Here is a 15,381-nt window from a genome sequence, read left to right on the forward strand (position 1 = left end):
GACAGATTGTAGTTTTATTTCAGGTTTATTAAACATTAATAAAGATTTGGATTATTTACACAGAAAGGAAACATGATATTCATCAGAGAGCTGCGGTCCGTCCTGACTCTCTAACAGCTTCACAGTGATCAGACCTCAGGGAGAGACTGGACCAGGTTTCTACTCCAAATTCACATTCAGGGAAATTTTTTTAATTCATTTTAATTCATTTTAAATTCACATTCAGAGAGTCTTCTCAGATCTCTCTCATCCTCGGGAGCTTATCCAGTTTGATCAACTTTATAAAATCCAGTGAATCTGAAGAGTCGGTCTCCAGCAGAGACTCTCTTTGTGACGCTCTAACAGAAGAAACATAAATAAACAAACTGTACAAACAAACCGGTAAAAACCAAACTGTACATCAGGCTGCGTTCACAACCCAGAGACAATAAAACAAAGTTATTCACAGTCTGACTGAGGAGCTGCCTTAAAGGTCTGCAGCTCGAGCTTCAGAGTTTATTTTACTTTGAGTTTAATAAAGTCAGATCCATGTTAGTAAAACTCCTCACAGCTAATGTTTGAGTCCACAGATTTACTTTATTGATCCCAAACTTAGAGACTGTGGACTCAACTCGCACGCTCTCAAGAAACCTCTATGAATCATAATAATCTGAGGTTTGTTTCTCAGCTGATATTTGAGCCCTTTTCACTTTATTGTGCTCTCTTCTTCATATTCATAAAGTTTCTATTTGAAAAGCTGCAAATGAAATGACAAACTGCATGTTCAGGGTGTGAAGCAGCACCAGTCCCTGTCTCTGTGTAGAGTGAAGCTGCAAACATTCAGTGCAGGATCCTCCACCTGCCTCAGGTTTTCAAACTTTACAGCTCGGATTATTTTGTGCAATAATTAAAAACTGCTCATAAAAATAAACTCAGTTTAACCTGCAAAAAAGTTCAGGAAATCAAAGCTAGAAAAATAAAATGTGCTGCTCTGTGTATAACTTCTCAAACAAACACAAAGTTTCAAAGTGTCGAGCTCTAGTGGCCTGAAGAGGAACTGCAGCTTTGCAGTTCTGTATGCTGGTTTGACTCTGCTGGATTCTTCTTCTCACAGGTAACGATGTCTGTGGAAGCATGTTGAGACATAGTTCATGGATTGTCTGTGCAGAGAGTCTGAGATGAAGTCCTTAAAGAGTCCTCTATGGACCAGTCCAGGATGTCAGAGAGGTTAAACCCTGAGAGACGAGCTGCAGCAGGTTCTCTTTGTTCCCTATAAAAAGTTTCTGCGTTTCCTCAGACGAAGCAACACCAGGATTATAATCACATTGAGCAGCACTGTTCCTGCTCTCCTCCAGCAGGGGGGGCTCTACCTGCATCACACACCCTCCAGCAGAGCGCAGGTGTTCAGAGGAGGTCTAAGTGTCGGTCTGAGGGTTCAGATGAGTCTCTCCTCAGGCGGTACCTTCAGCATGCTGTCCATCTCCAGACGAGCCCCAGCCAGCTCCTGAGCGCTCGGGCTGTACGCTCCCTCGGACTGACGCTTCTTCCTCGCTGTGAGCACCATAAAGGTCAGACCGATGACCAGGATGAGCACGCAGCAGCAGAGCAGAGGGATCGCCACCACCAGCCACGGGACGCCCTGATAGGTGGCCTGTTTCTGTAGAGAGGCCGACAGACAGGTGTGTCATCACTAAGGGACTACAGCGTGTTATAATGGTTAAAGCTTATCAGACACCACAGAAGAAGAGTGAGACTTACGTTGGTGTCACAGGTTGGTCCGCTGTACCCGGGCAGACATTCACACACAAACATGTTGAACCGGTCCAAACAGGATCCTCCGTTTCTGCATGGGTTCGACTCACACTCGTCGACCTCCAGCTCACAGCTGAGGGACACAAAGACGAGATGATTAAACACAACATGAAGACATGTCTGAGGTCAAAGTTCACAGATCTGAACACAGTGAGCTGCATGAACACGTAAAGATCTCTTCTTCCTGTCTCTCCTCAGGGAGCTCACCTGGTCCCTGTGAACCCGGGCATGCAGGTGCAGTTGGCGCCCCACAGCCCGTCGGTGCAGATCCCGTCGTTGGCGCACTGAACATCTTCACCGCACTGAACGGGAGGATAGCTCCACCTGGAGAAAGAGAGAGAGCACACCTTACTTTATAGAGCCTGATGGACCCAGGAGCTGGTTTTAGAGGCTCCAGGTGAGCCCGGTCTAAATAGGTGACTTCAGTCTGTGAGACTCACTGGCAGAGGGGTCCCCTGTAGTCCTGGGGGCAGACGCAGGTGTAGGTGTTGTCTCCGTCCCGACAGGTCCCTCCGTGCTCACAGGCGTGATGCTCGCACTCGTCCACGTCCTCGTCGCACAGCGTCCCGACGTACCCGGGGTGACACCGGCACTCAAACCCGGCCAGGTAGTCCTTACAGCTGCCGTGCACGCAGGGCTGAGACGCACACTCGTCAATGTCGTCCTCGCACTGCTCGCCGCCCCAGCCCAGGTCACACACACACCTGACCTTGTTGAACAGGTCCTCACAGGTGGCTCCATTCAGACACGGGTCTGAGGTGCACACGGGGGCGCCACTGCAGCCCAGACGGATCTGAGGTTCCCCGTGCAGGTGGAACTGAGACTTCTGAGGGGCTTTATAGTGGTCCATGAAGGGCAGGTAGATCCCACCCACCCGGACTGCCCCAAGACACCCGGTGAAGCTCTCTGCGACTGCCACCATAGCGCCCTTCTCGTTCAGGAACCCTAGACTCCCTGTTCTCTGCGGGACGCTGCTGGCGTCAGTAATCCCGTCCACGGTGATGACCCACGGAAACGCTGTGCGCCCTCGCTCCGCACGTGAGATGTTCACACGGTGCCAGCTACCGTCAGCAACCCGCCGGACCCCCGTGAAGCTCAGGGTCTCCACGCTGTTTCCCACGTGGATCTCCACCTGCACCGAGGAGTCCAGCAGACCCACCAGAAGCAGGTCTGACCCTGAGGACGCCCTCAGCAGGACAGCGTTCTCTGAGCGAGTCCTCAGCTCCATGTAGATGTCAGAGACCGGCTCGGAAAGAGAGCCCGCGGCGCTGTAATGGACTGGGTTGTTCTCGAACGTGGCGTTGAACACACCTGAGGGTCGACACAGAGACACACGGCTGTTAGAGAACAAAGAACACAGAACCAAGAACCCAGAACAGGACAGGTTTATCTTATTCCGACTTCAGCTATCTGATCTGACCTCTGAACGCCTCACCAAGCAGATAACACGGGACATGAGAAGTGGGCGTGGCCACATTGAGGTCACTCATTGGTTTGACATTTTGACCTGAGAGACTCTGATGTGAGTCAGAAGTGTTCCCTTCAACAGATTCAGACTCTGCTCGTAATATTTCAAAGTAAAAGCCTTCTTAAAGCACGTAGAGAACTCATCAGTATCAGGGTCAAACCCTCTCAGACGTTCTTACACTCGTATCCGTCATGCAAGTCCACGCAGAGTCCTCCGTTCACACATGGGTCGCTGACGCACCACACACGGGTCTCACAGATCTTTCCTCTGAACTCTTCCGGACACAAACATGTGAAGTCGTTGAAAGTGATGGAGCACGCTCCTCCGTTCAGACAGGGCTCCACCTGCAGAGAGACAGAAGGACTTTATTACAGAGTGTGTCTATGTGTGTGTGTGTGTGTGTGTGTGTGTGTGTGTGTGTGTGTGTGTGTGTGTGTGTGTCTCACCTTGCAGGTGTCGTCACTGATGCATCCCGTCTTCACGTTCTCTGCGTCGTTGGGTAAATAAACCTCTTCATCCTCTGAGCTGTTCCAGGAGTCCACGTCCAGGTGCACCGAGTCCAGACGCAGGTCCTGAAGACACCCTTTGTAATGACCACCCCAGGTGTCAGAGTCCAGGTCTCCAGGTAGTCCTCCTACGTAGACCTGATCCCCGCTGTTCACCTCCACCTCAGGGATCTCTCCGATGCCGTACCTGAGCCCAGCGTGCTCAAAGATCACCTGACGCTGTCGGACCTCCACTTGCAGCAGCATCTTCTCCCCGCTGCTCACAAAGACCGGGGCCGAGAGGGGTGAGCTGTGAGGGAGCGAGCTGACCAGGACCCTGCCCATCCCCAGGTACACAGAGAAGTACACCTGTCCCCCTTCCTCTGATGGACTCCTCAGCTGGAACAGAAGACCCTCCGTCTTCAGCGTCCTCAGGAAGAAGGACACGTTGAAGCTGTCGCCGTGACTCTGAGACACATCGTATGAGCTGAAGCTAAGTGAGTCCTCGTGGCCATACGTCCACGAAGGAAACTCTGAGAGAGGAGGAGACCAGAATTAATCACACATAGACAGAGAGAGGATCAAGACCTGATCCGGTCTCTGTGGGAAGGACTCACTGAGAGGCTGAGCTGCTTCGGATTAACATTTATTTATTATCAAATCTCTCTGTGATTCTGATCCGGCTCCCTCTGCAAGGATCAGAATCCTGTCAGTCAGGATCTGTTGGGGGTTCAGGGTTTGGGGGTCTTACCTTCTGAGCAGCTCTCGCTGTGGAACGGTCTGAAGCAGGCACACCTGAAGCTGGTCCACAGGTCCACACAGAGCCCATGTCCGCTGCAGGGGTTCGGGTCACACCAATCGGTCTTACTGCAGCCCAGCTCGTGGCCCTGGTCCTCGGGGAAACTCTGGGGCAGGATGGGTTTGGAGTCAATCATCAAGTCCTCCATGCACCCAATGAACCCTGCAGAGCTGGCAGAGACCTCTAACAGGTCCTCAGGAGCTCCGCCCACAAACACCTCAGAGAAGGCCTCCGAAGGCCGGAAGGGGGGCTCATCAGCACCTCCGTCTACGACCCTGCACCCATCCCTATCACAGCCCGGACCCTTCAGGACCAGAACCAGACCTTCATCATCAACAAAAACGTGAGCGTCCCTCCAGTCCCCATCACTGACCAGACCAGGAAAGACCACGTCCAGCTCTGTGTCCTCAGAGGACGCCTTGGCGTGCAGACCTCCGTCCTTGACCTCCAGCAGCAGGTGTGTGTCCTGGTCTCCCCTGAAGACCAGCAGCATGTCGGGGAGCGTGGTCCTGAACCTGAGCTGCACCCCGTACCCGCTGTGACCCTGATGCTCCACCTCCCTGCGGACCCGCTCGTCCAGCTGGATCTGGATGTGGATGAACCCAGGTGAGGAGAAGGAGAAGGTGGTTCTGGTGGAGCACTGGTCATCATAGTAACCGTGAGGACACAGACAGGTGTGGACGTGGTCCCCGTCCTCCAGACCAGGCAGGCAGGTGGCGCCGTTCTGACACTCGTGGTCCACGCAGCCGTACAGCTTCACCTCGCAGAGATCGCCGCCCCAGGGCAGCTCGCCTGGCTCCGCCTCCAGACAGTGACACGTGAAGGAAGCACGACCGTCCTCACACCAACCGCCGTTCTGACACGGCGAGCTCTCACACTCATCGATATTCACCTCGCACAGCTCACCTGCAGAGAGGACAGGGAGACCAAGACAGGGGGTCAGAGAGAGAGGACAGGGACCAGAGATGGACCAGTTGAAAACATTTCCTCTGATCCTACAAGACTCACCTAAGAACCCCTCTGAGCAGGTGCAGGAGTATCCGTTGACCTGGTCCTCACAGGTTCCTCCGTTCTGGCAGGGTTCAGACTCACACTCGTCGATGTTCACGGAGCAATTCTCTCCTGAAATGCAGAAGAGGTTCAGTCACAGCATTAAGAGGACAAAAGACTGGGGCGCTGGTCCTCATAGCGGAGGTCGCTGGATCCCTCTATCTCTGCTCTCCATATTTCCTGTCTCTTTTCAGCTGTTCTTTGTAATAAAGGCAAAAGCCAAAAAAAATATATAACTTTAAGAGGACTAAAGAGAGACCCTGGAGTCCACTGACCTGCGAACCCGGCCTGGCACTGACAGATGTATCCTGCAGCATCTGCAAAGCTCAGCTCCCAGTCCAGCTCCCAGTGAGACGGGTCCGAACGCTCGAAGCACTCCCCATCGTTCTCACAGGGATGCTCGGCACACTCATCTATGTCCACCTCACAGTTTGGTCCTTCGTAGCCTGAAGAGAACAAAACACAGAGAATGTGATGTTTCATCCTTTAAGACCAGAGACATGACTCTGACAATTACAAGACAAGAACCAAGATGGCTGCTCAGTTCTCTGTGTGTTTATGGTTCTTGTCTAAATATCTCAAGAACTCTTTGATGAATCAAAAAAAAATTGGTTCACCCATTCATCTGCTCAACACGATGAAATGTAGAGACTTTGGTGATCCTCTAACTTTCACTCCAGCGCCACCATCAGGTCAAAGTTCAGTTTGTTTAATGCTTAATGACATGATCATAACATACAAAGCCAGAGATTGTGAGCATTGTAAACATTACCCAAAACCTCTCTGTCTGCTCTAAATGTTCATCATGCAGGGTGCAGTTCCATACCTGGCCAGCAGAGGCAGGTGTATCCATTGATCCCCTCCACACACGTGGACCCGTGCTGACAGGGATCAGAGTCACACTCTGGGATGTCCACCTCACAGTGCTCGCCCTCGAATCCAGTATCAGTGCAGTCACACTCGTAGCTGCAGCAGAGACAGAAACCAGTGAACACTCAGGAGATCAAACGTGGGCGAAGACTAAACCGAAACTGAACAGAGACCGAACCAAGACTGAGCGGAGGAGAGTCAGGAGGAGGTCTACAAAGACTTTTCTTCTGTTTCAGAAGAACAAACATGAAGAACTGACCAAATGTGTCCCTAAATCCAAGTTAACTTCTGATCTGATGTCCCCTATGAGTTTTTGAAATTTTGACCATGGCCATGTTTGTTTTTGGGAATCAAACACGACCATATTTGGAAGAGAGGAAACCAACAGGTTTATTATGTGGCTTCAATTTGCTGAGGTGACACCTGATGTTTGCTTACAGGTGTGATAACCACTGTTGTGGTGCAATGCTGCCACCTACTGCAATGGAGTGTGAATGAACTACCAAACTACTGACAGCCTATTGCATCACAGGAAATACATTCTTCAAAATAAAGGCGCAGAAAATACTGTACGCTACTTTAAATTTTTGTCCAGATGCACATCTACAGCCTTCCTTTAGGTCCCAGACCACGAGCTGAGAACAGAAGATGAAAAGGGATGGCCACGCCCCTAACCCTCCCTTTAACCCTTAACCTGCTGTAAACAGGTGAGTTGTATATGTAGTTTATATTTATGTATATGTTTTTGTACCATGCTGTAAACATATTTATTTCTGCTGTCACATTTTAACATGGGGCTATATGGGGACTGACTCACTGCAGGAGACACACTCTAGTGGACTCAGGAGGAACTGCAGGAGACACTCTAGTGGACTCTGGAGGAACTGCAGGTCTCTCACATCCGTGTTAACTTCTTATTTCAGCCCAGGATTGATGTCAGGGTTAATAAGGAGGTATTTGTGCTCATTCACAGCCACAAGATGTTTTAATGAGAGAGGTGGATTATGAGACTTTGAGCCGCCGTGGCACAAACACAGAAATACTCCAGCCTCCATCTGACTGCTCGTAGAAATCTGAGGCTGAAAACATGGATGCTGAACTCAGAGGTGAAAACAGATCCTGAGGAACACTCAGCGAGACCTTATCACCTGCAAACTGTGACCTTACCTGTTGACCATGTCATGGCACACGGCTCCATTCTGACACGGATCGCTGGCACACTCGTCAACATCCACCTCACAAGCCACGCCATCGAACCCGGGCAGACACTCACATGAGTACACGCCGACCAGGTCGTGACAGGTCGCCCAGTTTCGACAAGGACTGGACTCACACTCATCGATCTCCAGCTCACAGTTCACTCCTGGTGAGAGAGAGAGAGAGAGAGAGAGAGAGAGAGAGAGAGAGAGAGAGAGAGAGAGAGAGAGAGAGAGATAGATAGATAGAGTGTGTGTGAGAGAGAGAGTGACCTGTTCATGTTAAAGGATCAGTCTGTTTTTCTGAGTGTGTGTGTTCTGTCAGCGTCTCTCTGGACAGACTGACAGCGTGACAGACGGGTATTCTGCTGATCTGAACTCTGTCTGATAACACGCAGCTCCTCTGACACTGAGCAGGCTGAGAGAGAGAGAGATGAGTGTAAGAAAAGCAAGACGGAGTGTTTTCCCTTCACGTTATCTGAGCCTGAGATAAGAAGACATCTCAGAGAGCACTTAAAATACTCCTCGTGCTGCGTTTATCAGGAACGAACTAAACACAGAGGGATCAACAGACGACAGAACGAGACGCAGCGGAGGAAATAAAGTCTGTCAGAGAGCAGGACGTGTCTCTGCTGATGATTCATGATGACACATTAAAACATCTTCATTCACACACAGGGCCGAGATGATGAATCAACACATCTGTTTATAAAACATCTGCATCACTGGAGGTTCTGTTTCCAGCTCTCATGTCACAGCTGATCCTCCGTACACTCTGAACATGTGTCAGTCAACATGAAGTTTCAGGCTTCAATCAAACTCCTCTCTGAATATATCTCCAGGTGATTTATCTCAGCTCATCTTTTCTCTTATATAATGTCTGAATGAGAAATCATACTAAACTTTAAAGTGTTCGCAGCAAAACTAGACAACATTATAATGTGAAGCTGAGGCATGTGCAGTTAGCCAGCTGAAAAAATGAGCTGTGTGCATGAGATGATCTGAAGGAAAAGAGACACCTGCAGTGGTAACAGGTACAAGCTGGCTTTAGTTAATGCATCTTAGCTATCACCTGTGAATCTCCAGAGGTGACAAACATAGGGGAAGCTCTTAGAGCCTGTTGGCTGCAATTAGCATCAAGAAACTGAGCTCCTTCTCAGAGTCCAGTTACACACATGACTTTTCCTGGATTCAGTGTTGCTTTCATTTCTGGTTGTTTCCAAAATCTGAAGTAAATCTACATCAATGAATCAGCTACGAAATCAAAGACTAAGGGCCTGTTTCCGTTTACAGTCTTTATAGTGTAGCTGGTCCTGTTCTCTAAATAAACCCATGTAGCTCAGCAACCTCAGAGAAATCAACAAACTACGTTGATTCACCTTTTTTTTAATTTATGCAGCACTCTCAGTTCAAAATAGTTCAACTTTAGGAACAACACCCCAGCGCTCGTTAATGTAACTTCTCCCTCAATGAACAATCAAAAACAAGAAGGAGCGGGACTTCTGATAGCCAATTGTCGTCAACGGTGGTAGAGTAAGTAAGTAAGTAAGTAAGTAAATTTGTTTTTAGTATAGCACTTTTCATAGAATAAAATCATAAAGTGCTTCACAGGAAAAGTATTCAAATTAAGATGAAATCATAAAACAGTAAAAGAAACAGACAACAGCATAATTAAAACATTAGACTGTACAAGGTGAGTCGAAGGCCTGTTTAAATAAATGTGTCTTTAAGAGTTTTTTAAAAGTGACAACAGAGAGAGCCGAACGAATATTTACAGGAAGAGCGTTCCACAATGTTGGTGCCACCACTTCAAAAGCACGGTCACCTTTTGTCCTTAGACGAGCTCGAGGGACAACCAGCAAGCCCTGATCAGAAGACCTGAGTGACCAACTGGTGAGGTAGGGCTGGAGCAGGTCGGCGATATATTCGGGAGCCTGACCATGCAGAGCTCTACACACAAAAACAAGAACCTTAAAAAGAATCCTAAATTTAACTGGAAGCCAATGGTCCATAAGGTGGAGAAACTAACCAAACTGTTACTCTAAAGCAAATTTAGAGCACGAGGAGCATTTAGAAACAGACTCAACCATCACGACAGCACTGTGGAGAGGTGTTCTGAAATTGAGGCGACAGGCGCTGCCTGCACAAAGGGGCTGTTAGTGGACAAGCCCTTAAGAACCTCCATAACCTGGATCTGACAGCTGAGGTAAACTTCCTGCACTGGTTAAATGTTTCTTTCTGTCTCAGTTTGCAGTCAGACTGTGTTGAGATACGTTTGGGTGCATCATGTGTGCGTACCTGTGAACCCCAGCAGGCACTCACACTGGTAGTGGTCCTTCTCGTTGATGCAGGTCCCGTTGTTCTCGCAGGGTCGGGACGCACACTCGTTGATGTCGATCTCACAGTTGTACCCCTGAAACCCGGGCACACAGAAGCAGTGAAACTGGGCCACGCCGTCCACACAGATGGCTCCATTCTGACAGGGCTCTGATGAACACTCATTCACGTCCTCCTCACACGTGTTCCCTTCAAACCCAGGAGCACAGTGACATTCAAAGCCCTCAGGCCTCAGCACGCAGGTCCCGTTGTTCCTGCAGGGTTCATCGATGCAGTCCGTCACATGAGTCATACAGTCCCGTCCCCCGTAGCCTGCAGGACACCTGCAGAAGTATCCGTTCAGCCGGTCGACGCACAGAGAGCGGGGCTCCGAGCACGGGTTACTCTCACACTCGTCCACCTCCTCAGTGCAGTTATCACCTGTCAGACCCTCCGGACAGGTGCAGTGGTACTCTGGGGTTCCTGGGATGCTGGTGCAGTTCTCACAGGGAGCGAAGGAGCAGGCATCATACAGTTCATCACAGTTTTTACCCATGAACCGGACCCCCCCACTGGGACAGACACAGGCGTAGTCGTCCATGTTGTCCACACAAGAAGCTCCGTTCTGACAGGGCGCAGACAGACACCGATCTGACGTGGCGTTACACAGGATCCCTGCAGAGACAAGGACAGGGTCAGGGATTTATACATGGGGAGAACATTCAGGACCAAAGACCTCCCAGACCAGTTGTGAGGAGGTCTCAGGTGGTCCAGAAAGAACTCAGTCACCACAGAGTACTTGGCTTTTTTCCATGGACATCCCTGATTGGTTGATGAGCTAAAGCTTCAAGTTCAACATTTTGACGGACGTTGTCTTTGTTTCTTTGATCTGGAGGAGACACATTTAGACAAGAGAGAGGAAACTAAAGAGCTTAAGTTCAAGGACTAAATTAGCAATCAGCTAGTAGTTTCCACCTGTCACTCAAAGAGGCCATGCCCCCAAATCTACCTCTCTTTAATCCTTGATCTAATGTAAACAGGTGAGTTGTATATAAATGCAGCCGTGCAGTTGTCATGGTCGTCCCTGGTGTCTCTTTTTCTGTCTAGAGTTAATCACTTTTGTTATTTGGCTTTGATCAATTACAAGCATTCCAATCGATTCTGCTTTGATCTGTTCCATTCAGTTCTATTCTGCTTTGATCTGTTCCATTCAGTTCTATTCTGCTTTGATCTGTTCTGCTCTGTTCTATTCTGCTCTGATCTGTTCTGCTCTGTTCTATTCTGCTATGATCTGTTCTGCTCTGTTCTATTCTGCTTTAATCTGTTCCATTCCATTCTATTCTGCTTTGATCTGCTCTGTTCTATTCTGCTTTGATCTGTTCCATTCCATTCTATTCTGCTTTGATGTGTTCCATTCCATTCTATATTCTGCTTTGATGTGTTCCATTCCGTTCTATTTTGCTTTGATGTGTTCCATTCCATTCTATTCTGCTGTGATCTGTTACATTCTATTCTCCTCTCTGCAGATTGATTTGATATGTGTGATCAGGTTGTCCCTGGTGTTTATTTCTATTGTTACGGGGTTTCAGCCAATCAGAATCAAGTATTAAACAGGAAGGAGGAACTGCAGGAAACACACTCCAGTTGACACTGGATGAACTACAGGTTTTTGGGTCTCCAGCTTTGATTTCAGGGGTTCCTGCTCAATGCAGACTAGTTGATGATGATGTTTCAATTCTGAATGATCATTTAAACCTGATAACTCAATATGAAATATTTCATAAAACTTTGAAATCATTTTTGTGACTTTTTGTAAACTGTGATAAATTCATCTGAAGCAGGTCGATGTAATCTGTGTGTTTTGTCTTTAACACTGCAGACTGCTACTCTCCCGTCTGAGTGTGGACCTGCAGCAGGTTTGATCTGGACTCATAATGAGACCGTGGTTCACGTCAGGTCAGTCACATGACCCTCAGGGCGCCGCTGGGACACGTTTAAAACGTCTCCATTCAGCAGCAACAAACAAGCTGATGAACTGAAATGACCAAGTGAGTCCGACTGCAGGTAAAGCTGTTACACTCATTCCTTCTGACATTCCCACTAATCTGCTCACACTCCTTCCTGGCACTGATGATCAGGAGTGTTAAACCCTCACACACTCACACACACACACACACACACACACACACACACACACACACACACACTGTACACCTAAACGGTCACATACGTCACAGTGTCTGTTCTAAGTGTGTATTCTTAAATCTCGTGGTCCAGCTTTAATTGAGACTCATCATGGATCACTTCAGAGAAACTCTTCTGATTACCGTTTTTAAATCAGTGAATTATTGAGAACTCTTTAATCCTGAGAGAAAAGGTCTCTTTAAAAACACAATAATAAAGTGAACCTGGTCTCATGTTGACCTCTGACCTCTGCAGTATATCTGTTTGAATCAAGCTGCTGTAACACCGGTCTCATGTCTCTGGAGGACCGCTGAGTTAAAGTAATCCCCAAACACAGACGGACTTCGACCCAGCAGACTGACACACAATTCAAACTAAACCAGTTAGATCTTGGCCCCACAAAAACTGAGATGTAGACCATTAATCCTCCTTCAGGTCCTCATGCCTGTGCTGGTTCCTCATGTTTCTGGTGGAGTGGTTATATGTCAGTTTAACCAGACACAGCCTACATACAACTTTATCTCCATTTACTAGATCAAACAAACCTGACAAACCTTGCCCACTACAAGGTGACATCATCACCTGTGCTCCCTTACATCCAGGTAGTAGAGCTGCAGAGCGTTAAGGCAGCACACATTAACCAGAGCTACAGCTAGTGGAGGGAGGCTGAACTACAGTGAGGACACAACATGTGACGACATTAATAAAAATATGAATAACTGATTTAGCTGACCGATGAGTCTTGTGCCTACATTGAAATAGATTAGGAAACAAACATGCACATCTCTAGCTTACGTCCCACAACAGGGTTTTTGATTGTAGGGGGGCAGGTGGAGGATTGTCTTGAAGTCTGAATCTGGTCCACATTTGACTAATCTCTGTTTCGTGTCATGACAAAGAGGAGGGGCAGAAAGCTTTGACACAGCTCGGTGTCTCTGAATGAAGTCAGCTGAAGTTTCTCTTCCACAGAGACGACCATAGATCAGTGAAACCCCTGTAGAGACGCTGCAGGTGTGTTATGAACCTGTCCTCAGGGACTCATGTGTCATGGTCAGTCCTCCAGGATCCATCAGGAGCTTCGGTCTGGTTCTCACAGATTGATGAGTCTCTATTAATGATCTTTGAGTTCATTTCTTGGACATGGATTAATTGTCTCTGGTGTCCATCAGCCTGTACTCTGAGTAAATAATGACCACAGTGTGTATTCTGCTCTGTGAGTAGCCCCCCTCAGCCTGGGACGCTCTCTGAGTCCGTTCACAGAGAGATAAACACTTTAATTTGAGGAGGAGGAGGAGGGGGAGGGAGAAAAATACAATACTAATGCTGTCTCCCCCCAACAGCCACGACCATGAGTCTGTGGAAACACTCCACATTCCTGTTATTAGGCCAGGCTAAACCCCTTACACACACACACACACTTTGATCATTGTCCTGCTTCCAGGTCCTCGCTGAAGTGGAAGTTATTAACAGTGAAGGGAGTTATGGAGGGGGGGGGGGGCTAATGAGGACCCTCAGTGTGAGAGGAGGTCACTCTTTCTATTTTAGCAGTGTAACGTCATCAGGAGCGACGCTCTGATCGACAAAGTTCACAGCTCATGTGAAGATATAAACATGTGGAAAGGTGAAATATAACCAATCAATACGCATGGAGGGGAAGTGAAAAGACATCCCTGTATTAAAGACAAAACAAAGTAAAAAAAGATAAAGTGTCTCAGCTTTATTCTCTCCTAAAATAAACAACAACAAATAAACCGGTCTAAGGTAGCTGGTCCAGTTCTACGGAAAGGAAATAGGGACGGGCATTTCAAGACAAAATACTATTCGATAATCATTGGCATCTATCGACGATTATTCGAATAATCCCCATATTACAACCAGGCAATGTGTGATAACGATAAAAAAATTTACTTTTAAAATGAGAAAATATTCGAAGTAACTCTTTTATTTTTACAAAGTGAACGAATATTCAAAAAACATTGCCCATCCCTAAGAGGAAACATGATACGTCAGAGCATCCAAGATTAACTCAGAGAAGAACAACGAGAAGCAATATGACATAAAACACTGTTACACTAACCAGCACAACGTGAACAAACTCAACAACAAACGAGACGTGAAACAATTAAACATTTAGCAACAACACATGAAACCATGGGATGTGAAACGACCACACACACAACAATTAAACGTGCTACAACGGGACGTAGAACAACGGGAGGTAGAACAACAGGACCCTAATCCTTCGGCTTAGATAAATGAAGCTGATGCAGAAGTGCTAAAAACTGCAGTTCTCTAAGCGTCCACTAGAGGCTGGCTGCAGAAACACCAGAAACCACATACACACCCATTCAAAGAGACGATCATTAAATAAATATGTTTACAGCCTGGTTCAAAAAACTGTTTAGTATGAATAGTTCATTTCTCTATCAGCACACACTGTACGGGGGAATTACAAACTTTAACACAAAGTAGAGTTCAGGAAGTAGAAGAACTTCAAGTGGCTGAACATCAAATAACAGAACACCATGAAATGTTTCTTCCGTTAACGTGATGTCAAGAGGCACAGCTTTGAATACTGGTATTATTCAACACCTAGGTTTCACAACTTTAGGTAACATCGAGCACTGTAACATCAACCCAGGTAGCACAAAGTCAAGTATCATAACCTTAAATGTTTGAATGTCAGGGTAAATATAAAGTTACTGTGACATGAAGTCAAATTAAACATATTAAAGGTCCTTCGACCAAAAATACAACTTTACTCTCAGCATGACAAACAGCCTCCATATCACAACCAAATCCAGACATACTAAGCTGATGGTATTTGAGCTTATTATGATCCATCGCATGCGCACACACACACACACACACACACACACACACACACACACACACACACACACACAATACAAGCACACACACACACACACACACACACACAATACAAGCACACACACACACACACACACACACACACAAACACACACACACACACACACACACGTGTGACCTTGGCGATGCCTCTGTCACTGATGGTGGTCTCACCTCTCTCCCTCTGTGCTGCTCACAGCTCAGGATGTCTGCAGACCTCCTCCAGCTGATCTCAGAGGATTACAGAGGTTACCCTTCAGTTATGGAGTCGTTATAACCACACCAAAAGTCACAGATTATACGAGCTGAGGCGAACCTAATCTAGCGGCCTGTCTGAAAACAAAGATCTGA

At 47.5% G+C, this 15,381-nt stretch overlaps 1 protein-coding gene across 2 annotated transcripts in view; it reads right to left on the reverse strand.

Moving 5' to 3' along the window:
* Positions 1-6: 6 nt before the first annotated feature.
* crb2a (crumbs cell polarity complex component 2a) overlaps positions 7-15,381 on the reverse strand; it is a 29,608-nt gene continuing 14,233 nt past the window's right edge. For both annotated transcript variants that reach the window (XM_034710389.1, XM_034710388.1), the window contains 12 exons: positions 9,958-10,650; positions 7,631-7,826; positions 6,420-6,559; positions 5,869-6,039; positions 5,552-5,665; positions 4,496-5,449; positions 3,706-4,277; positions 3,438-3,603; positions 2,232-3,102; positions 1,999-2,115; positions 1,738-1,864; positions 7-1,636 (listed from right to left, as the gene is read on the reverse strand). In XM_034710389.1, the coding sequence (XP_034566280.1) occupies positions 1,415-1,636; positions 1,738-1,864; positions 1,999-2,115; positions 2,232-3,102; positions 3,438-3,603; positions 3,706-4,277; positions 4,496-5,449; positions 5,552-5,665; positions 5,869-6,039; positions 6,420-6,559; positions 7,631-7,826; positions 9,958-10,650 (4,343 nt within the window). In that variant the 3' untranslated portion in view covers positions 7-1,414. The remainder of the gene's footprint in view (positions 1,637-1,737; positions 1,865-1,998; positions 2,116-2,231; positions 3,103-3,437; positions 3,604-3,705; positions 4,278-4,495; positions 5,450-5,551; positions 5,666-5,868; positions 6,040-6,419; positions 6,560-7,630; positions 7,827-9,957; positions 10,651-15,381) is intronic.

The sequence above is a fragment of the Notolabrus celidotus genome, chromosome 19 (genome assembly GCF_009762535.1).
Source record: "Notolabrus celidotus isolate fNotCel1 chromosome 19, fNotCel1.pri, whole genome shotgun sequence".
Taxonomy (NCBI): domain Eukaryota; kingdom Metazoa; phylum Chordata; class Actinopteri; order Labriformes; family Labridae; genus Notolabrus; species Notolabrus celidotus.